This window comes from Paramisgurnus dabryanus, chromosome 13 (genome assembly GCF_030506205.2).
Source record: "Paramisgurnus dabryanus chromosome 13, PD_genome_1.1, whole genome shotgun sequence".
In the NCBI taxonomy this organism is placed as follows: domain Eukaryota; kingdom Metazoa; phylum Chordata; class Actinopteri; order Cypriniformes; family Cobitidae; genus Paramisgurnus; species Paramisgurnus dabryanus.
The window spans coordinates 36,163,430-36,187,237 of NC_133349.1; the positions used below are offsets into that span (position 1 = coordinate 36,163,430).

General features: G+C 38.0%; 1 protein-coding gene across 1 annotated transcript in view; it reads right to left on the bottom strand.

The window, feature by feature from the left end:
• znf407 (zinc finger protein 407) overlaps positions 1-18,686 on the bottom strand; it is a 43,661-nt gene extending 24,975 nt beyond the window's left edge. Inside the window, exons 1-2 of the mRNA XM_065243054.2 lie at positions 18,624-18,686; positions 689-3,598 (exon numbers count right to left, since the gene is read on the bottom strand). Of these exons, the coding sequence (XP_065099126.1) occupies positions 689-3,542 (2,854 nt within the window). The 5' untranslated portion in view covers positions 3,543-3,598; positions 18,624-18,686. The remainder of the gene's footprint in view (positions 1-688; positions 3,599-18,623) is intronic.
• Between the last annotated feature and the right edge of the window lie 5,122 nt (positions 18,687-23,808).

Below are 23,808 nucleotides of genomic sequence, written 5' to 3' on the forward strand. Positions count from 1 at the left end.
AGTACAGATATTTAAAAAATGTATTTGAGTTGAGTAAAAATACTGTCAACCTTTTGAGATGCATACTCAAGTGTCAAAATCTGTCTACAGGGGGCTTCTCCACTAAATTACTTCTATAATACCTCAACTATAAGACTGAGGAAGGAAACTTTGCATCAGGGTTTATTTTGTGATAAAAGCCAGCTGGATGTTCATTATGCCTTATGATACTTCTTACAATATGTAACACTGGACCACAAAACCAGTCGTAAGGTTCAATTTTTAGATACGGTACGAAAAATGTTATGGTAAACTGTATATATATGATTATCATTAAGATCATCTGTACTGATGACGAGCTGGCTGGCGCCTTGCATGGCTGACACCGCCGTCAGTGTATGAATGTGTGAGTGAATGGGTGAATGTGAGGCTAATTGTAAAGCGCATATGGTCATAGGTCTGTTAAAAGCTCTATATAAATGCAGTCCATTTACCATTTACTAATGATTTTTTTGGCATTAAAAAAATCAATAATTTTGACCCATGCAATGTATTTTTGCCTTTTTCTACAAATACACCTGTGTGACTTAAGACTGGTTTGTGGTCCATGGTCACATATGATGTTCTGTACTATTAGGTTTGATTAATATTAGAAAGAGAAAGCCACATACACACAGCAAAGATTTGAAAATGACAGAAAGAGCTGTACCTGTGTGTGTGCGAATGTGAGCTAGGAAAGCCATGGAGTTGCTGCTCTTGCACACTTTGCCACAGTACTTGCACACATTGCCCTGGTTCTCCTGACGCTCTCGATTAATTTGCTCGGTATCCTCCAGTACGTATTTGTTTACTTCTTTTAGCATTTCCTCGTGCTTCTCTTTAATGTGCACGAACAGATCCTGCTCTGTTTTGCATGGCTCATTGCATCTAACACATTTGAAGCTAGCGCCACCTTCTGGAAGGTCCTCAATGCTTCCCTGCTCATTGCGCACATGTGCCGCACTGCTCAAGTGCTGATGGAGGTTACTTTCAGTGTAAAAAGACTTCCCACAGAGCAGGCAATGGAAATTCTTCTCCTTGGATGGATGCTTCATTGAAATATGGACATTCAGGCCACTTAGTCCATCCGCCAAAAATCCACAGTCCTCGCAGCGGATACATGGGTTTGGCATTGTGGTCTTTGTCTCAAGTCCAACTTGTGTTTTAGACTTTCTGACAACCTGCTTTTGTGATTGGTCTGTAATCTGATCTCTGTCAAGTGACACCTGTTCATGCACTTTTATGGCTTTTAAGGAAAAGATGCACGCATCGAATGGAAGCTCTCTGCGGATTAGTTTTTCTTTGGAGGGACTACCACCTCCCAAGTCATCCTCTTCAAACATGCTTTCTTCCTCCGTCTCCCCTGGCACATCATCTTTCTCTGTTGTCATTAACTGGACTGTATAAGACACAGCTGACTCAATAGGGTTAGTTGCTGACTCTTTGTTCTCGTTGGATGCAATCTCTAAAGCCTGCTGTTTTGCTTGTTCATCTGAATTATTCTCATCATCTGCTATTGAACACTTTGTAGTTATGGTGCTTGCAGCTGTTGGGTCAGAATTGTCAGAGTATGGTTCAGATCCTAAGTGTGTCTCATCGCAAGTCCGCTCAATTTTCGCTGACATCTGATCAGGCAAACTTTCACTGGAGTTTTGCTTCTGTCTCTCCAGATAGCTCTTACGTTTCTGCTTGTGTTTTTCTGTTGCTGCGTGCCGAAACATCTCTCTGCGAGTTACAGTGTAGTAGCTGCATGCTACACAGACGAACTCAAAATCTTTCGTGTGCCTACGTCGCACATGAAGGGCAAGAGATAGTGCTGAGTGAGCAACAAAGTCACACTGAGAACAAGAGTTCACCAACTGATCCTTGTTTTTGTTACAAGGTAGACTGGAATGATTTTCATCCATGTCACCAATAGTTGTCTCAATTTCTGCAAATTTTTCTGTCAGTTCTGCCTCATCTTCCTTTGTTTGACCTGGCGGCTCATCATTTAGTAGAACCACCCCAGTGCCTTCACTTCCAGCTGCTTGCATTTTGTTGATGTGCTTTTTGGTTTCACAGTGACGGTCCATGTCACCTTTGGTCACACAGTAGTAGCTGCATAGCTTACAAACAAAGCTGTACATCCGACTGTGCCTGCGCCGTATATGCACACTAAGGTTGGTGGCATTGGAAGCTACAAGCCCACAATGGCTACAAACAGTCAGGTTAACAGTCTTAGGTCTACCTCGCTTCCGTTTGTTAAAGGAGCCTTGTCTTATATTCTCAGGTGGCTCTGTTAAAACACCTGAATCATCCACCACTTTATCAGAGCACTGTTTATTAATTATTTCTGCATTCTTTCCTTGTTCATCTGAGAGAATTACAGAGATTTTTTCAACACAATCTTTAAATAAAGGACTTATATTTTGCTTTTTGGCTAGCTGTTGGTGGGTTTCTTCCGACAGGTGCATTTCCATAGATTCTTTGGTGGCTGTGTAGTAATGGCATGCCTTACAGTGAAAACGGTGCTCTACAGGATGTTGAATTTTAATGTGTTGCGCCAACATTACTGAGCTGTCAGCTGTGAAGGTGCATGTCCCACACTGATGCTGTGACCAGCTTCCTGCAGAATTTGTCCTCATTTGTATAGCAGGTGGAGGAGAAACTGATTCTGGAGGCATTGTCTTCTTTGCTTGTAATGAGTCCTGTTGCACTAACATCTTTCTTTTGTGCTTATTGCTCAGGCAGTGCTTTTCATAATCACACTTTGCAACACAAGAATAGCTGCAGCACTTGCAGAAGTAGTTTATTTCTTTAGTCTGACTTATATAGTTGTTATCATTTTCATTTATATCACTGTGTTCTTTATTTTCAATGTGAAAACTGCAACCTGCATTATCACTACATGCAGTGGGCTCGACCATTTCCAGCAGCATCTGGGTGGGACTGGTTCTTCCATCCTCAGAGGTACTACAAGTCTTCTCTGATATGACAGCTAAAGACTGATGCGAATGTTTGCTGTCTGTTAAAACTATGCACTCATCTGATTGTTTGTCAGAAGCCGCTTCCTCTGATATTGACACTGAAGTATTTTTCAGTTGTGGCTCTGAAAGCAGTGTTTCTTGCAATTCCGTCTTTTGCACAAAATTATTCTCGGATGCAATCAGTTTATCAGAACTGTTTTTAGAGACACTTTTAATATGCAAATCTCCTTTATGGGAATGTTTCCTTTTTGAGTGAATTTTTAGTGCAGTTTGAGTTTTTGCTACAAAACTGCAAAGCGAACAAACCAAAGCATCAGTTACTTCTGCAGAACCATGTTCATTAGACTCTGTCAAAACAGACTTGTTCTCTGATATAGCAGTCACAGCACATTCGCTCTTTTCTTCAACAGATCCTTTTTTTGGGTCATTTGAAGATTTAATCTGTTTAGGTGGAGTTGTAACATCTTCTGTCTCGCCATTGCTGGCGTTGTTCTTAGATTGCCCATTGTCTTTTGAAATCTCCTTTCCAGATCTTAATTTTCTCTTTAGATTGTCCATTTTGCTGTCTGCTCTTAATGAAAAAAAAATGATATTTTTAAGGATCCATGAAATTCCTATGAAAATAAAAAAGAAATACTTACATAAAATACTTAAATACATATCAACATTCTAAATACTATTATATATCATTTGAGAATAATAAATAAAAATGGAGTAAAAGAGGATATCAATTTACACTCAAGATCATGGGTAAAAGGTTAGAAGTTGGACTTGCAACCCAAAGGTTGCAGGTTCAATTTCCAATGCCGACAGGAAAACATTGAGGTGTCCCTGAGCAAGCCACCTTTCCCCTAGTTGCTTCCCAGTGCTGCAGTGAATGCCTGCTCACTGGACGGTTTAAAAGCAGAACTCATATTTCGATTATGGGTTACCATACCTCTGTGCTTGGCGATAATTCAATAACGATAATTTTCTCTATATAAATTTCCCCAGTAAACTGATAAAGACAGTTCGATAAGTGAACACTTTCGGATGGTGCACACTGTCTTTGTTTACAATCACAGTGTCAGTTAAGACTTGAAGGAGTGAAGTAAGATGAGGCAAGTTGTTAATTATTTAGGGCTGCAACAAACGAATCGATTAAATAGATAAAAATCAATTACTAAAAGTGTTGGCAACGAATTTCATAATCGATTCGTTGTGTCGAGTGACGCAGAGACGTTTAATAAAAAAAAAAAGGAAAAACTTCAGTTACGCGCGGAGCGGAGTGAACACACTGGCACTGCGTCCCAAACCGCCTAATTCCATACTATATAGTAGGCATTTTCGCCTACTATATAGTATGGAAGTATGCGGTTTGGGACGGAGCGTCGGTCTCTCTCGCGCACTGTTGCTTGCAGAGTTCGGCGCTTCATAGACAGGGCGGAGAAATGACAGGGCGGCGGAGAAAAGATAAAAAAACAGCGAAGGTAGAGGAAAACCACATGTCAGTGTTTTACTCCTCCCAAACGTAAGCGCGTCACCTGTACGTTATAGCTGGCAAAGAGGTAAACAAACAAAGACGACAGTGAGTAAAAAAAGTTTCTAGAACGAATAAAAAACTCCAATGAAAAACTCCAATGATATTAAACAAAGAAATAAAACTTGAGAGAGAGTTGTATGAACGCTTTCCCCGTCATGGACCTGTACGTAAAATCATTGCGCCGTCACTCTCCTGCTGGTCTGTACTGCGCGCTCCAGCTCAGGCCGAGCAAGGAGACGCGCGCGCCCGGCCCAACATACAGTACAACATACACTAAGTGCTGCCTTTTGTTGCATAAACATCGTCTTACATTTTTTAAGGCGAAGTAATGAATGGTGTATTTGCATTTTGCGCGGGAGTAGAAGACGCATTTTCCGTTTTCACAAGACACATTTATGTGGCCAAATGTAAATGGAACAGTTTTAACAAATGAGATAGCTATTCGATCAGAGAAAACACATAAAGTCAAATATAAGGTACAAAGCTGTCACTGGGGCAGTACCCTTTATAAAAGGTCCTAATATGTGCCATTTAGGTACAAATATGTATCTTTGAACTGCCAATATGTACTTTTGAAGTACTAATATGCACTTTTTGGGTACAAAGGTGTACCTTTTTGAAAGGGTACTGTCCAGTGACAACTTTTGTACTTTTATTTCTGAGAGTATACTATATTTTTGATCCCATCAAGAGAGGCTTCTTGATGGGAAATGCATCATAAAAAAGTCTATATATTTGGCAGATGTAAAGCATACATGTGTCATTTTTTGTGTTAGTCCATTTTTATTTTATTTTATTATTATTGTAACAGCTCAGGTTTGTTCAAGGAGCAAAATGTTTGTGCAATTTCTAAAGATTTTAGTTCTGTTTTGAATAAGGGGTTGGAAATGAATGCTTTTCTTGTTTTTTGTTTTTTATCCGATTCATCGATCAAATAATCAACAGATTAATCGAATTATTAAAATAATCGTTAGTTGCAGCCCTAAATTAATTATTAGTGCCCATATGATTTCTGCGGTGTGGATAATGCGGACGGAATCAAGGAATCTAAATGCTCGAAAACATTTTCCTTTTGACTAATGTTGAACGCACAAACAAGTTTCATTAAAGCCCGAAAAACAGCAGACAAAATTCACAAATTCAGGAAAGCTGGGCAAAAACCATTGCGGTTTCTTGATTTTTTTTTGGCCATTTGCATTTAACTCTTTCCCCACCACTGATAAGTTATCTTGTTAATTAACTCTTTCCCCGCCATTGACGAGTTTTCTCGTCGATCCGCAATACCGCTATTTATAAAATCTCTTCAATCACTTCCAATTGTATTTGCGAATGCTGCGTCCCGTGCATTCGCAAATCCACCAGCGCTCGAGCTCTCTAAAGAAAATAACCCCTACTGTACGTGTACGTTGCACTGGGTGCAGGGAGTGCTCACTGGAGTTGTAGTTTCCTAGTGTCACATTACACATTGTTTATTTCGCATAACTAAAAAATATATATATATTTAACCTGCCAAAGTGGCTAGTGGGATTGGCTGTCTTACCCACCACAACGAAAATCTACCCGTATTTGGCAGGTGTTAATGTCAAGCCCTGCACACCAGTATTGTTTTTTGTAAGGTATGTTTGCAAAAACGAATTAAATGTCCTAATATAACTAAGGCCTAGTCCTGGATTAATCTAAACCCTGTCCGAGAAACTGCCCCATTATGTTTCCTGATGCAGTCCACTGTGCCAACACACATACAGTGTACCCATAAGTATAAGATAAAACTTAATTGTTTGCTGTGGTGTGATGAAATTGGTAAGGTAAATATCAGTCAAAGGTCATTTTATTAAAGGGGACATATCATGAAAATGTGACTTTTTCACATGACTATCAACCTAGAAAATGTGAAAAAGATCAACCCAGTTACTTAGTTTTGGTAAATCATTCTCTGCAAGCATGTTAAAAAAATAGGTCATTAAAATTTGTCTCTCCTTGTGATGTTAAAAGGGGACAATACAGCTGCTTAATCTGCACTATCCAACCATGGCACTGCCATTTAGTTCAGAGATCAACTAGGGCTGTCACTTTTTATTTGATATTCAAATATGCATTCGAAAATGACGTGAAATATCCGTATTCGAACTATAAATAAACCATCCGGTTTTATAAATGCCATGTGTAGCGCATTTTTTACAGTGAGACAGTGAGCTCAGAGTGAGACAGACGACGGCAACTGTGCGCAAGAGAGGGAATCAAATGGGACCAAAATGAACCTTATGTGCATGTCAATATAGAAGTATAGTTTGTATATAAAATGATATATAGTTTAGAGTGTTAAATATTATAGCAGTATAAAAAGCTTGTGTTTATACTTTTGCATTATGAAATTAGCATGTATGAAGATAATTTCATCATTTTTACAACGCAATGTAAACTTTATATTAAACAACAATAGAATTTGTCTCTTAAACGGATTCGAAAAGATCATGTGCTGACTGTCGCGCGTCACATAGACGACAGAGTCAAGTGAGATCTGCGAAACTCAGCGGTAAGTTTAATTTCATCTCAAGTATCAAAGGGTTTGTGCTCTCTACCATAAAACGGTCAAGCAAACAGCACGTGCATTGTTATTGTACTTGTGAATGATGGCTCACAAACGCGTGGAATAGGCTATGTGTGTGTGTTTGTTGTCAATGAGATTACTTCTCACAAACACGCTCAAGCGCGGGATATGTGTGCTTGTCAATGACGGGCATTAAATCCGCGGAATTCCGCTGAGTTTTCTGCTGAAATCTGCGGCCGCAAATTCCGTTTGGGTCTGCCTATATACTCCTGCTGCTATTTAAGTTGTCACGTTATTGTTTGTAACTGTTCTGAATCGTTTTTTTTATATATATAAGTTTGTTATTCATAAGTTGATAACCTGCTGTTTCAAACATTAAGTAAAAAGTAATCCAGACAGCCCTGTTTATGACACTCACTGTTAATAATTTTGTGATTGAATCACCATTACGGTGTTTTTTTATGCGCGCGTGGGGGTGGCCTAGATATTCGAATATATTCGGATACATTGCATGATATTCGAAATCCGTTCGAATTTGATTTTTCTCAAAAGTGACAGCCCTAAGATCAACTCATTTGCATTTAAAAGGACACACCTAAAAATCACATGTTTGTTACACCTACAAAGTGGCAATTTTAAAATGATATTAAAAAAGTGAAATGTCCCCTTTAACATTTGATTATGTCTCAACACATACATGCTTTATCAACAAAGAACAACAACCTTATATCCTGATGCAGACTGAAGTAGCAATGGATCAAACTGATACTACACATTCTCTGCATTTCATGTGTGAACAATTATTGCATATCAGTACACAGATCATCACTTAACATTTGTCAGACAATTGTCTAAATATGATCACAATAGATAGAAGAATTAGAATCCAAACATTTTGTTACAGTTGGTAAACTGTGATGTTGAAAAATAAAATGTGACATGTACTTTTATCTCATTAGGGCACGATCACAGAAGTGTGAGGACCCTATTGTTCTTCAAGAATTACATGTTTTACACTTGGACACATTAGACATTGCATAATCAGTGTAAAACATATCACTTCCTGTTGCCAGCTGGTGGTGCTATGACCATTGAAGAGGCTGTTTACACTTGGCATTAGCATGCTTTTTCGTATGTCGGATCACAAGTGGACAACGTTTATACCAGGTATAAACGGTGTTCAAAAAGTGTTGAGCTTGTCCACTTTCGACCACTTTCAACCACATTCAGAGGTAGTCAAAAACACTTTCAATCGGTAGGGTGTAGTGTGTACGCTTTTGTAGTGTAAACGCACATGTGGTTGAGTGTGTTCGAACAGCCATAGGAGACCGCCTTCTCTCCACCTATTTATCTAATCTAAAGGTATTGAACACAATGTTTTATGTCTTTTCTGACTTCTGGCGGGGACACAAGTGGTACACAGTGTTTCCCATAGATCTGAAATTTACTTGTGGTGGTAGCTGGTGAAAAGGGCACAACACAATACTTTGATTTATTAAACATTAATATTAATTTCACATATAGTTCATTAATCTAACCACCCCAAACTTTCTTTGCCATAAACAAAGCTGACACTGTTTGTCAAAGCACCACGAAAACACTTGATGTTTTTGCACTGATATATGAAGTAATTTGATGACCCCTGTTATCAAACTCAATATATACAATACTATTTATATATAGACAGTGCAGGTCTATAGATTATAAATGTGACTGATGTTATAATGGTAATAATTTCTATTAGATAGGCACTTTTACTGCTTCTGCTTTCTATTTCTCTTTTGCCGATTAAAAAAAGCTTAATCCATTAATTATTTCAGATTCAAAAGTCTACTTGCTGTCCCGATGACAGACTTTACATTACAGCTTTGCGTTTTTTATATCCTGAGTCAGCTAGAGCTTTGCTCGTTCAGTATAAGCACTGCTTTTTGCGACAATCTCTGTGCAAACTGTTTATATTTTAGTAAAGATATGGTCTATTAATAGTGAGATTATTAAAAAATGGGATAAAGAAAATGAAGCGGCGCGTGGTCTGAAACAGCACTCGAGCTTTAGCGCGGCAGCGCTCGCGGCCGTTCTCCGATGGACTCGGGTTTTACACACAATATTAATCAGACTTGGGACCCGAAGTAATGAACTAGGACCAACCCGGACCCCACTGACCATTAAAAATATAAACCCGGAACCGTACGGGTCCCGCGTCCTCAGTGAAGAAAGACCTCTAATGGTAAAACTCTGCTCAAGTTCAGAAACATGAAAGGATACAATGTGACACTGAGCTTGCTTCGCGTCGCACCCAAATTCATTTAGAAACAGAGAGCACGTGAACGGACACTCAACGGGAGAGACACAACGTGCTTGCATGCAAAATGAAGCCAACTTGGATGCTATAAACACATATGCACATAAGCATATGCAACCATTTTGGTCGCAGTGTAGTTCCCTGGCTGCTCCGTATGTGCTGCAGTTGATCCAGTTTGCCGCGCTGGATGATGAGTTTATGACGCGTACATCATCTTCACGGTCACCCGACCCCCACCTCTCTCTTTCTCTCTCAACACCTCTCTCTCTCTCTCTCTCTCTCTCTCTCTTTCTCTCTCTCAACAAAACATGGGTCATCCAGTCGAGTTCAGAAAATACGGAAATTCGTAGAGTGATTTTTTTTCCTAGGCGGGTCGCAATTTAGCCTATGTATGGGAAACACTGGTACAGCACTATTTGAGCCTTTCATTGATAAAGCTAAAGCGGCTGATCTCCGCTTAGTTTTTTGCAAGTGTGTGAAGTTGCCCGATCTTATTTCATCAATTGCGCTGAAATATCAGAGAAAGGTCTAACATATACATGTACAAAACACTGTGTAGCATGTTTACTTACAACACAAGCAGCGGACTCCGACATAATATTTGTTTCTCGTCCATATAAACTCGTCATTGCTCCGGCTCGCGTTTAAATGACAGCAGAGAGACTCGCCCACAGTCTCCACAGGCCACCAGTGTTCGAATTGAAGGAGGTCTGGGGGGGTCCCGGACCTGCTATAAGCCTCGAGGGACCCCCCCATAAACCACAAAAATATAAATTAAGGTTTTTATTAAAATTAAAATACAACATGAATTTAAAATTCTCATGTTGTGCTGTCACAAAGCGATAGGCTACTGTCCGTTATTCGTCCCAATTTCGCAATAAACTAATTCAAATGATTTCAGTCTGAAATAAATATAAATTCGCAAGTGCGCCTCCCGCTGTTTTCTGGAGGAATTGACAGACGAGTTAATGTCTCTGTCTGCGTGTCGTGTGGATTATATTCACCTCAGTGACGGTAAGAATGTTTAGTAATCTTTAGGGTTAGGTTTTTTTAATCTTCTTAAACTATTATTTCATACCAGTGGCGAGACTACATACTTAAATTGACAGCTGGTCCACCAAGTCAAGAAACACAAAATATTTTATTGGGAAAGCAGAAGAAATCAATAAATTAGCCTATAGTCTTTTTAAAACGAATCGCTCAAATACGCATCATTCAGAAATAAATAACTATTTATAGAAAGCTTATCTTTTGCATGTGTGGTTTTAAACCTTGCAAATGTTAACATGCAAGCGATTTTAAACAATTTGAGCGCAAGATGTTAAAGTAAGCTGTTTTGTGTGTGCAGAGGCGCGCACACATCCTCAAATGGACGCACAGAGACGCGCGATTCTAAAGCATGCAAACACAAAATTATTTTGAAATACCACAGTCTTGGCACCTATTCTCATAAAAACATTCAGTTATGTCTTAAAGTGATTGCAAACAGTTCAGAAAGAAGTCAGATCTTTGTGGTGGTCTGAAGTAGCAGTAGCAGTTCTTATCTGCTTGTGTTTCTGTCATTTATATAAATTAAAAAACAAAACAAACGGAAGGAAAATCACTTCTGTATCTTTACAAATATTAATTATATTTAATTCATATATAAAGAAGACTGTGTTTATGTGTATTTGATTCTATTTATACCTAAATACTACTGTTAGATCTTACTTTATTTGTAACTTTGTTCTTTTCTATTTTATATGCTCATCATTTCTTAATTTGTTCTTATTTTATTTTCCTAGCCCCAGTTTTGCTGATCCGAAAATTATTCGATCTATGATTTAAAAAAACGCAATGTAATCCATTTAAAGGCTCTCTATGCAAATATGTTCGACGTCACTTGTTGTTGATATTTGAACTGTTTTCAAACAAACGGAGCGTAGCTAACTCCTCCCCCTCCCCCTCCCTTCCGTGCTTTCGTGAACGCGACCAACCCCCATTCTTGGCGTTTATTGGCTGTAAAACGTGGTTTTTGTTTCGTGGTGCAGGTTTGGCCACTGTGTGTATATTGAGTGCATTTACATGCACAGATTAAGCGGACAACTATCAAAAATCTGCTTATTACAGAAAACTGTTTTCATGCGTTTCCATGCAAATCAATAAACCGGCTATGCAGACAACTGCGTTTACATGGTACTTGGAGTTTTCTCCCAGGCAGTGACGTCACCACCTATAGTACATAATAGTCTATCAAAAAGCCGACGGCTTACAGAACCAGTAAATGTAACATAAGCTTTCTCTGCCAACTGCTTTAGTCAAGCGGAGACTTTTATGCGTTACTTTGCGCTTACTTCCGCGTGTGACGTTTATCTCTCATACGCACATGGACAAAACCGTGAGAAAGCGGGTTAAGGTGTTTACATGCCACGCGAAATCGGCGTAATGAGCAAAAAACTACCTGTGCCGATCGGTTTTTGCTTACGCCGTTTATGAGCTTTCCCCGATTTAAGAAAACAGTTTTACGCGTTTACATGACCCCACGTGTTATCAGTTTATTAAGCATAATCGGCGTAAGACTGTGCATGTAAACGCACTCATTGAAGTTTGTAGAGCCTGGGCTGTCTATAGAGATCGCGTTTTTTTACAGTTTGATCAGCGGTCAGGTAGCAAGCAGATAGTGAGGAGATGTGTGCTGTATGTAACAAAAAATGTTTTATGGTCTAAAACACGTGAATTCGCTTAGAGAACCTATAACCACTACTAGTAAAAATATGTAATTTAAGAGTAGGCATTGAGGTCCACCCTATTTCACCACTATTCTGTTTAAAATTTCTGGCCTTGCAGTGTTTCACACTAATTTGAGGGGTAAAAAACGTTTATGGTTTGAGTTAAGGGTAATTTGGTGTTTATTTGATTAAAACCAGGATCAGATGATTGTTGATCCAGGATCACATCTTACTTTGTCAAATCACAGCGACCCTATAATGAGGGGGGTGGGGCTTGGCCAGGGGGTGGGGCTTAGGTAGGGGACCCCCCATAAACTTTGAAATACTTCAAACACTGCAGACCACCCCCTCAAAGTATCAGGACAGAATAGTTCGAAAGTGGACAAAAGAGATGGATTTAAATATCAGGTGTAAACGTGATGTGTCTCTCTCGTCCACTTGTGATCCGGTATAGGGATGTTCATATCAGTTAATTTTCCCGACAGACAACCGTAGCTTTATTAACCAAACATTAACCATTCAATTATAAGATTTTAATATTAAATTGTCATTGAGTAAAAATACAGTTGACGGTTGTCTGTGACCTGGTAAAAACAAAACATTTTATTTCATTTGAATATGCAAATAGCAGCCAGATCAACAACAGAACCAGGATTCATACATTATCCAATATTCACGCAAAATTACCTTATCAAAGAGCGCGCGATCAGTCCAGATGATTATTATCCAAAAAGGGCAGATCGTCTCTTTTTCATCTACAACAGTGGCCATTTCTAAAGCAGGATGCATTTCAAAAAGTTTTGCTTTTGCGTCGTCTTTCTCCGTTTGTGCAAAAAGAGAGATGGTCTGTCAGGGTGCGCGAGACGGACACGCGCGCGTCTTCGTTCAGCTTCCAAACCATACTCAAACATGCACAAAAAGGATTGCTCATACAAATGATTACTTTATCAGACCGTCAGGCCAGCAATAATTTGTGTCATTTACAGGAAATTCACAAATTATGGAAAAGTAATGAAATGTCTGTCGGCCGACTCGGCTCATGACAAACCGCACCGTGCTTTAACAAACATTATTTTCTTTTAACTGATAATGTTAATCGGTCATAAATTCTTACGTTCGGTTAACGGTTAAACGGTCAATATGAACATCCCTAATCCGATCAACACTAACCATTTGATTGTTGACAATTTGGCATGATCTTGGATCGTTTGGTTCTTCAAAGCTCATCCTAGACTTGCTGTCATAGCAACAGATCCGTAAGCTCAAACCTACTCGGGATCAGGCTTATTTCATGTAAATAAGATTAGTTTGTACCTTTTTAAGCGGATGTGATACGGAAAGTCTTACGCAGTTGTGTATTCTCCATTATACGAGCGCAATCTGCGTAAGATGCATGATGAATAGCTTTTCAAATTCAACACGTAATAAAAAAGTATAGATTAAATCTTTTAGCGGTTATTTAAAAATATATAATATAACAAATATATTTTTTCTGTACTTGTGCGACTTGTTTTTGTTTAACAGATTTGATTATTATTCTTAAACGAATGACAAGACAAACATGCCGGTCACATTCATTTTAAATTTGTATAAATTTTCCAGCAATCAATCATACACAGCAGTAGCCTAATAGTACATTAAGGAATATTACTCGGTGTGAAATAAGTTTTCTTTGAATAAACTCATCTACGATTTTAGTTTTGTCTTTTGATTGTCAAGAAGGCTTACGCTACGCTGTCATGCATGAAAGGGTTTGCTTAGTAATTTCTTCTATCTGTTCTATCTTTAAAACTCTGTTAACAAAGATGTTTCCCTGTCCCTCTCCTGTGACAAAAATGGCAATAATCAAATACAGTACGGTTTTTTTTTGCACATATCTTTATCTTCTTATACACTTTTCTGTGCAAACTCAGCAGATGCAGGACTTTCAGTTAATGTGGACTACTGCTGATATTGTTGTAGTCAGAAATCAGTTATATAAAAATAATGCAATTGAAGTAAACTTATTTAACCACTTGCAAATAGTTTCCCTAAAGGACTGTCGTCTGAGCGGATTTCAATCAATCAATCAATCAACTTTATTTCTATAGCACATTTTGCCGACAAGAACAGTCTCCAAAGTGCTGTACAAAGACAATAGAAAAGCACACAAGTACAAAACCACAATAATTTAAAATAAATAAATAAAAACAAAATAATAAAAGACACAGGACCACATAACTCACGCAGTGTTAAAAGCCAAGGAATAAAAGTGGGTCTTAAGACGAGACTTAAAACATTCCACTGTGGGGGCCGCACGGACCAGAGGAGGCAGAGCGTTCCACAGTCTTGGGCCAACTACAGAGAAGGCCCGGTCCCCCCTGGATTTGAGTCTGGATTTAGGAACCACAAGCTGGAACTGGCCATTTGACCTCAGTGAACACGCCGGTGTATAAATTTGGATGAGGTCAGTGATGTACTGAGGGGCCAGTCCACTCAGCGCTTTAAAAACAAACAAAAGATTTCTTTACTGTCGTGTGCATTGCTCTGAAACAGTTGCACTTTATAATCTTTTGATGTAGAATAACATTTACATTCCCTTACTGCACACTTAATTTATGCTAAAAATGTTGCTGTATTATCTACAACTGCACAAAAGAGAGGATCTTATAAAAAACTACAATTCAAATTTTATTTATCAGCAATTAAATTGTTACATTGGCTGTGGATTTAACTATAAAAAAAAAACTATATTATAGAAAGAACAACTGCTCCAGAGATGATCTGTACAATCAGTTAGTTTAGAGACATCACTCCTGTTAGCACATTACATGAAGATGCAGGACTACCACCTGTGTTTTTTTATTCTGCTTTTTAAGTTGCTGTTACAAACAGACAAAATAGCAACTGTTTTTAAAAGAGACTTAAAGTACTTTAATAAGGAGCATTAAAGTTAAATTACAATCATTAATTTCAATCTTTGACAAGCATAGTAAAGATATCAAGATTATATTACACAGAACATTTTACATTATGTAGGGTGATTTTATGTAAAAAAGTAGTTTTAACTGGGTTTACAAATTCAGCTTTATAAAAAGTTCACAACCTATCATCAATAGCTTGCGCACTACAGGGGTTAAAAAATTCTTGGCTTTTGTAACAACCAGCCAATCACAGCGTGGCTGATCAGTGTTTCTACTATCGATATGTTTTGCCTTTTCTTGCAGTGCACGAATGTGCAGTGATCTCAGATAATTCAATCCTGCCATCCTAATCATCAACAGCAGGGGTGTTCAAAGAACCGGATAAGCAAGATCATAATTAGCAAGATCTGAACATCTCGGATGTCTCATTTGATCTCGGATGTATTTAGCAAAGTACGAAGAACGGGCCCCTGGACTGAACACATCTACATGCCAATAACATATATGCGCTTCTAGGTGGCAACAGGAATTGACATGTTTTACATTAATTATGTAATGTCTAATGTGTCCCAAAGTTCACATATTTGGTGAGTCCTGAACTAAACAAATCTACATGTCAATATTCAGTGACAGTCATAGCACTACCAGCAGGCAACAGGAAGTGACATGTTTTACACTGATTATGCCAGTAATTTTCAAAGTGTGGTCCGCGGACCACTAGTGGTCCGCCAAAATATGACCTAAACTAGGCAAGTGTTAATACAATCGTCACTTATTTAAGTAGATTTTTAATGCACTTGCAAAACTGTGATATCAGTTCTTGCCATCCTGTTTTAATAATGTAAAAATGGATCGGTGGCTAAACCAAAGAGGAGTCACAAGAAGGATTAAGCCTCATCTGAAAGCAGCTAAAATCCACAGATCTATTCGTTTTGTAATGTACTAGTTTTTGTTTCATGTGTAAAATCCCTGTAATTTCAGTGATTTTGGACATTAAGGGAAAAAAAATTTCAGCATTTTATTGTTACCATAGTTACAACTATAGAGTTCATACAGTATACCCACCACTTCAGTTTTAAACTAAGGGCTCTTTGGAATGACATTAAGTGGGACCTAGGCTGTTATACTATGTTTAATTGCAGTTTTTTTTCCATATGTGCAGTTTGTTGTTCATATTAAGCTGCAACTCATTTCACATTTACTTGTTCAAATGAAATAAAATTCATATAATAATTTCTGAACATAGCATTGCATTTGTGTTTAAGACATTAGTTTTTGACTTGAAACAGTTGCATATTAAACTTAAATTTAGCTTATCCTTCCTATTTTGTTGTTTTTTGGGGGCGTGTTAGATTGGGATTCTGTTAGGTGGTCCTCAGAAAGAAAATTGGAAGATAAAGTGGTCCTTGGGCTGCAAACGTTTGAGAAACACTGGATTATGCAATGTCTTATGTGTCCCAAAGTTCACATGATTGATAACAGTCCTGGACTGAACACATCAACATGGCAATATTCAGTTACAGTCATAGCTCACCTGCTGGCATCATAAACATGCATGTTTTACATTAGCTTAAAGGCACACAAGGCAAGTCTGAGTATTATTTCTCTACTAGCTCCCCCTAGTGTCTGGGAGTAAATGCGTTCTAAGACTATACGAGACTGAAGGACACCGGGTCGGATACAGCGAACTTGCAAGTGGGGTATTCTTCCTACAGACGGTAGGGGCGGGCGAGAGAGTCTTCATTCGTCATGTAATGAGTCATTTAACCATATACCGACTTACGAAGATGATTTATTAACATAAAAATGCTGCCTTGTGTCCCTTTAAATATACAGGAGTGGTTTCATGGACAGGGATTAGCTTAAACCAGGACTAGGCCTTAGTTAAATTAGGATATTTATGTCATTTTTAAAAGCACAATTTATAAATAAAAACTACTGTTGTGCATCTTGAGGCATAACAATCACATTGATATATTTTAAGATATGTCAGAGCAAGTGGTTTTCGATCAAGACAACACTAACATTTAAGTTAATAACATTACCATATTCCTCTTATATTAACCCACTTAAATGCATATCACCCACTGTTCACTGCTTTCCTAAGGCCATCGGCTAGCTGTGGCCATGGGTGCGAGGGCTCTTTTATTGCTGCTTGCAGATTTAATATTCACCTTTAGACATTTCTTGACCCCACAGCAAAAAAATGAGTTTTGCCTTTATTGCCCCAACTGCATATATTTGTTATTTGGCTCATTTTACTACATACTGACATGGTTTCAAATCTATAGTTATCTGATTCTTTGGTCTTCTGAGGTCTTAAAGGAACACGCCAAGAATTTTGGAATTTAGCTTATTCACCCTATCCCCCAGAGTTAGATAAGTCCATACATACCTTTCTCATCTCCGTGCGTGCTGTAACTCTGTCTGACACCTGTCTGTCTCATATGACCTTGTTATTTGTACACGGTGTGACTATACAAATCACAACACATAAATTGGAAAATGTTTGTGTTATTTTGTCACTTTTTGGGAGCAGTATGCTAGCTGAAGCTATTCACTTTCAGTCTTTGTGCTAAGCTAAGCTAGCGGGGGCTGCGTCAGACAGAGTTACAGCACGCACAGAGATGAGAAAGATATGTATGGACTTATTTAACTCTGGGGGATACGGTGAATAAGCTAAATTCCCAAAATCTGGGCGTGTTACTTTAAAATACATATATGTAGAGCAGGAAAATCTTTTTTTTTTTAAGGAATGCATGCCCTACCAAAATACATATTTTGAACTCGGGTTTATGAAATTCTTTGTATGACCCTGATGACAGGTATCTGTACTGTAGGCAAAAAAAAAAAAAAAAGGATCGGAGCACCTCTAATTTTAATGTTCAAATAAACGTAGTGTTTATTTTTCAGATTTACTTTGTTAAACATTAACAGAAGAGATTATATAATAATCATCAAATACAACAAAACCGCAACACACTAAATTATTTATAAACAATATCCCACTATTATCTCAATCAATGTTTGTTGGCTAGCTTATTACAGACCAAATATAGTTTTTATATAAAGTTCCGCAGACTAAACATAGTTAAAATTACATTTCACATTAAGCCAGAGTGTACAAAAATGAAAAAATACAAAAGAACCCTGCTGTTATGTGAAAATATTGGATGAAATCACAAGTTTAGCACATTAGCTTATACAGACGAACTATATAATAACGTCAGAGCGTTAAATTCAGTTAGTCTAAAACTGTTCATACGTAAAAATTATGAAAACGACGACCTTTAATCTAAACTCTAATCCGGTGATTCGGCAGGTTATATCTTTATTCCATAACAAGAACGATCCTACAACTTGTCCTATTTACATCATATTATCATGAGTCTGTGTTTGAGTGGCGTGATCTTTGTCCAATGAATAGCCAATTTTCTGCATTGGTCCAATAGAAACACAGGAAGGGTGGTGTTTATTTCTACAGCTCTAGAAACGACGGCAGCGCAGAGGCCCAAAAAGTGTATCATATGCGACTTACAATTGTTTTATTTTAGGCGTCATTGAACAACCGTTACATAGACAAAATACATGTCATAATACTAAACATCAACTCGCTTTTAATATTGTCAATAAAATGTATGATTAAATGGCATTACCTTGGACGTTGTTCCTACTGTAGCACTCCGCGCTTTATGCTCTTGGTCACAAATGGCGCGCCGTAGTCTTCTAGCTGTGACGTCATATAACGCTGCAGTGTTTTCCAAAGCCACTTTAAAGTCTTTTGAACTTTTCTGAACTGAGGTTTGCAACTTATTTATGAACAAAAATCATAATTTATAATTTTATTTAATTATCATAACATTTACATAAACATAATATGTCTCCCCACAGACATATAATTTGGAACAATAAGTAATAAATATAAGAAAGAGTTAAAAGTAAGAATAAATTAATATTTAATGACAAATGGGTTAAAATTATTTTTATTGTTGATAAAGTTTATTTGTTTAGAAATTCAGAATTTCTAAAGAAATGTAATCTCCCAATATCCACAGGAGAATATTGTATCTGTTCTAGTAGGCTTCACAAAGTAAAACAGACTCGGGCAAAAAGTTAACTTTTAAAAATAAATCCTCTTAAATAGCATCCATATGAAATATATTGCATACAATTATAGATTTTTAAGAAAAAAGTATTGGGATAATGTTTTTGAGAAAAGTCATATTAAATAAAATTAATAACAAATTAAGGGAAGCTTATTTTTAATACTTAATTTATTAAATTTACCAGTTACTGCAAAAAAAGCCCTTATCTTTTTTTACTCTTGATTTGATAAAATACACATAAAAGTCCCACTGGAGCGCCTTCTGCTTCTTCTTTTGTTTGGTACCATACATCCAGTGTGTATATCGCCACCTACTGTGCTGTTCTGTAAACTGGATTTATGAAGGAAACTTTTCTTTCTTGACAATTGAATATAGTTTGGTATACACATACTTTGCCCTACTCTAGATCCCTGGGGGCTATCCGGCAAAGGTGTTTAGCTCCTCCAGATTATTCCTAAATAATAAATGAATTACTTTCACTCGCTCTGGTTTCCATATAAAAAATTCCAGTACCTCCAGAAATCTTTCTTTTTAGCAAATAACATCGGCATGTTTTACTGATCCACACATAGTAAATCTTCAACTCAAAACACCATTTCCACCTTTTTAATGGTTGTCTACATGCATAAAAACAAAGCATTTTGACTCCTCTTCCATATATAGCATCACCATCAGATTATTTGCACATCTATAGAGAGTGATCAAAAAGATCTTTAATTATAATGTTTTAGACTGTATCACATTCTTAAGGAATACCATTTCATACATTAAAATTATCAGACTTACAGGACTCCATTGAACTACAAATCTTTGATTAGAGAAATTCTACAATTAAAAAACAATTAAACAATCTACCATCTTATCCTTGTGGATTTTATCAAAAGACATCCATACTGTGTCATATGCTGCTTTTTCTTAATAAATGTATAGGCTACTACTGACATTTCTTTCATATCAATGTCTTTGTTAATGATTTATGTGTCAGGGACAATACATCATTCCAACAGTAAGAAAAAATGCATTGTACAAGATTAACCAGGCTACTTCCACCTGCAGTCACTGGCCTGGGCAGGTAGATTAGATGGCATACATAAAATATACAAATTTACACATACATACACAATATAAACTAGAAAACACAATTAAAACACAAACACCATCCACTTAATTTTGATAACATTAGTTTTCTAAAAAACTCATTTAACAGTATATTAAAACTTATAAAAAATATGTGCATGTTTTAAGGTAATCAGAAACTTTTTAGTCCCTTATTTCCCACAATGATGATACTGAAATGACCTTCAATCAAAGACTTACAGCTTTTGATTACAGAGTGATTGTCTCATTTGCTTGGTACCAGCACGAAATACAAGAATATATATATAAGAAAATAAAAGTGCTTTCAAATATATCCATCATGCACTAAGATTTCTAGTATGAAAATGTCTAATATGTTTTAAAATTACTTTATAATATTTCAAAGTATTTTTAAATTTTTCAATGTGTTCGTGGTGTCTGGTAAATTTCTGATGTGTCGTATACATTTTCAGCCACTAGAGGGCAGTAAGATTGAAGTAATGAAAATAAGTAATGTACGCTCACCTAAAGGATTATTAGGAACACCATACTAATACTGTGTTTGACCCCCTTTCGCCTTCAGAACTGCCTTAATTCTATGTGGCATTGATTCAACAAGGTGTTGAAAGCATTCTTTAGAAATGTTGGCTTATATTGATAGGAACGCATCTTGCAGTTGATGGAGATCTGCTGGAAGTAGCCATCAGATGATGGGTACATGGTGGTCATACAGGGATGGACATGGTCAGAAACAATGATCAGGTAGGCCATGGCATTTAAACGATGCCCAGTTGGCACTAAGGGGCCTAAAGTGTGCCAAGAAAACATCCCCCACACCGTTACACCACAACCAGCAGCCTGCACAGTGGTAACAAGGCATGATGGATCCATGTTCTCATTCTGTTTACCCCAAATTCTGACTCTAACATCTGAATGTCTCAACTGAAATCGAGACTCATCAGACCAGGCAGCATTTTTTCAAGTCTTCAACTGTCCAATTTTGGTGAGCTCGTGCAAATTGCAGCCTCTTTTTCCTCATTGTAGTGGAGATGAGTGGTACCCGGTGGGGTCTTCTGCTGTTGTAGCCCATCCGCCTCAAGGTTGTGCGTGTTGTGGCTTCACAAATGCTTTGCTGCATGGTTGTATTGAGTGGTTATTTTAGTCAAAGTTGCTCTTTTATCAGCTGGAATCAGTCAGCCCATTCTCCTCTGACCTCTAGCATCAACAAGGCATTTTTTCCCACAGGACTGCCGCATACTGGATGTTTTTCCCTTTTCACACCATTCTTTGTTTACCCTAGAAATGGTTGTGTGTGAAAATCCCAGTAACTGAGCAGATTGTGAAATACTCAGACGGGCCCATCTGGCACCAACAACCATGCCACGCTCAAAATTGCTTAAATCACATTGCATTCCAATTCTGACATTAAGTTTGGAGTTCAGGACATTGTCTTGACCAGGTCCACACCCCTAAATGCATTGAAGCAACTGCCATGTGATTGGTTGATTAGATAATTGCATGAATGAGAAATTAAAAAAGTTGTTCCTAATACCCTGCTGAAAAAACCAGCATACCAGCAGGACCAGCATATGTTGTGTTTTGGTGCTGGTTTGCTAGTGAACACCAGCTAAACCAGCATCAAACCAGCATCAGCACCAGCATTAGCACCAGCTAAACCAGCACCAAACCAGCATTAGCACCAGCTAAACCAGCATTAGCACCAGCATCCCATGCTGGTCATACCAGCGTATGTTGTGTTTTGGTGCTGGTATGTTGTTGTCCCTAGGCTGCCAGGTTAGACTGGGTACAGTAGAGACATGTGTACAGTTGAGACACCTTAAATAACTTGTGATTTTGCTGTGCACATGCATAATAGTGAGCTCTTATGTTGTCACAATGTTCCTATGAAAGGCAGATTATGTTGCGAAGTTATGTCGAGGCGACAAATCCAGGAATTTCACTTTTCCGGTCGCCATGACGTACGTTTGGTAGCTGGGAAGTCGGCTTGTTGCAGTCACATCCAAAGTCAAAAAGACTACTCGACATAGTCAATATATCTAGTAAATTCAGAAGATCGCCCGACAAAGTCGAAAGACGGGCTGCGTGAGAAGATCGCTAAAGAAAAACACACTCGTGATGACGGCAAGCTAATCGACTGGGCAGATCTGAGGTAAACCTGCCAGCGGCTGCTAACATAGACAATAGACCAATACGGGTCAAAACTACGTTGCAGCAAAAGAATACAGAAAGAAAGCCAGAGGTAGCCTGGCAGCTGAATGAAACATTCCCAGGAACAGGTCTGATATTTTCTTCATGGCTCCATTGTGTAAATTTGAAAGTAAGTGTTCACTGGATATTTCATCCTGAAAGTCATAGAGCTTAATAAATCCTGCACATCAGTGACTCTTTTAAACAAGTGTTTATAAGAAGATAAGAAGCTGTGGACAATATTAAGAATTGTGACAGTTTTGTGTGAAGATTTATGACAAATGAAAGCGCAGCTGCATTTGTTGACCAAAAGAGGGCGCCAAAGCCCACAGAAAAGGCTGTAGAGGAGAAAATACACAGGCTGAAAGGGGAACGCAAGGAAAAGTTGGAACAAATAACCAAACAGAAGAATGATTAGTTCAGATGATGATGAGTTAATAGACGAAGATAATAAGAAAGCAGATCAAGTTCAGACCAAGCTTATGAGAAAAGATTTTTGGAATTTCAGTGGTTTAGAAGACAAAAACAAATGGATTGCAGATGTTCTAAAAGATGAGGATGATGATATTAAGCCACATGATAGTGTATCCAAAGCTAACTCAGTTGTAAGCCAGACTTCCAGTACTACTTCTACAATCCTGAGAATTAAAGCTGAACGTGAAGCACTGTTGGCAAGAGCTGCAGCAATAAAAAAAGAGCAATTGGAGCTTGAAACTGAGCTTGCTTTTAGACGCCAAACTGAAGGTGTACGAAGAATTTGAAGATGCTCATGAATTTAAATGTGATTTTTCAGAGCTACCTTCAGGACCCAGATTTGAACCCCTGATAGACGATTATGTGCATTGTGGAGCTGGTAAGACATCCTTTCCATTCAATCCAAAGCCAGCCACTCAAGTTGGTGCTTCAGATAGAAAGTCATTGTCAAGGTTTGATGCTGTCAGCAGCACGCCACATCTTAATCATCATGATCACACTGATTTTTCTACAGATAGCCAGCACAAAGTGTTACAGCGTCAAAACGAAGTCACCAAGATGCTCATTAAACAACAGAGTTTGTCTCAACTCCCTCAAAGAGACATGTCCACGTTTACAGGAGATCCTTACAGATCTTTGATAAGGGTATTCGAGCATGCTATTGACAGTAAAACAGACAGTCATCAGGACTGGCTGTACTACCTTGAACAGTTCACGAGTGAAGAGCCACTTGATCTTATCAGGAGCTGTGAGCACATGAAACCTGACAGAGCTTATAGAGAAGCCAGGGAACTGCTTACTCGTCACTGTGGAGATGAAATGACCATTGCTACATCTTATATTAAGAAGGCTATGGAATGGCCTCAAATAAAGGCAGAAGATAGAAAAGGATTGAATGTTTTTGCTTTGTTATTGGTTGCATGTTGTAACACAATAAATTATGTGGACTACATGGACAAAATGAACAATCCTATCA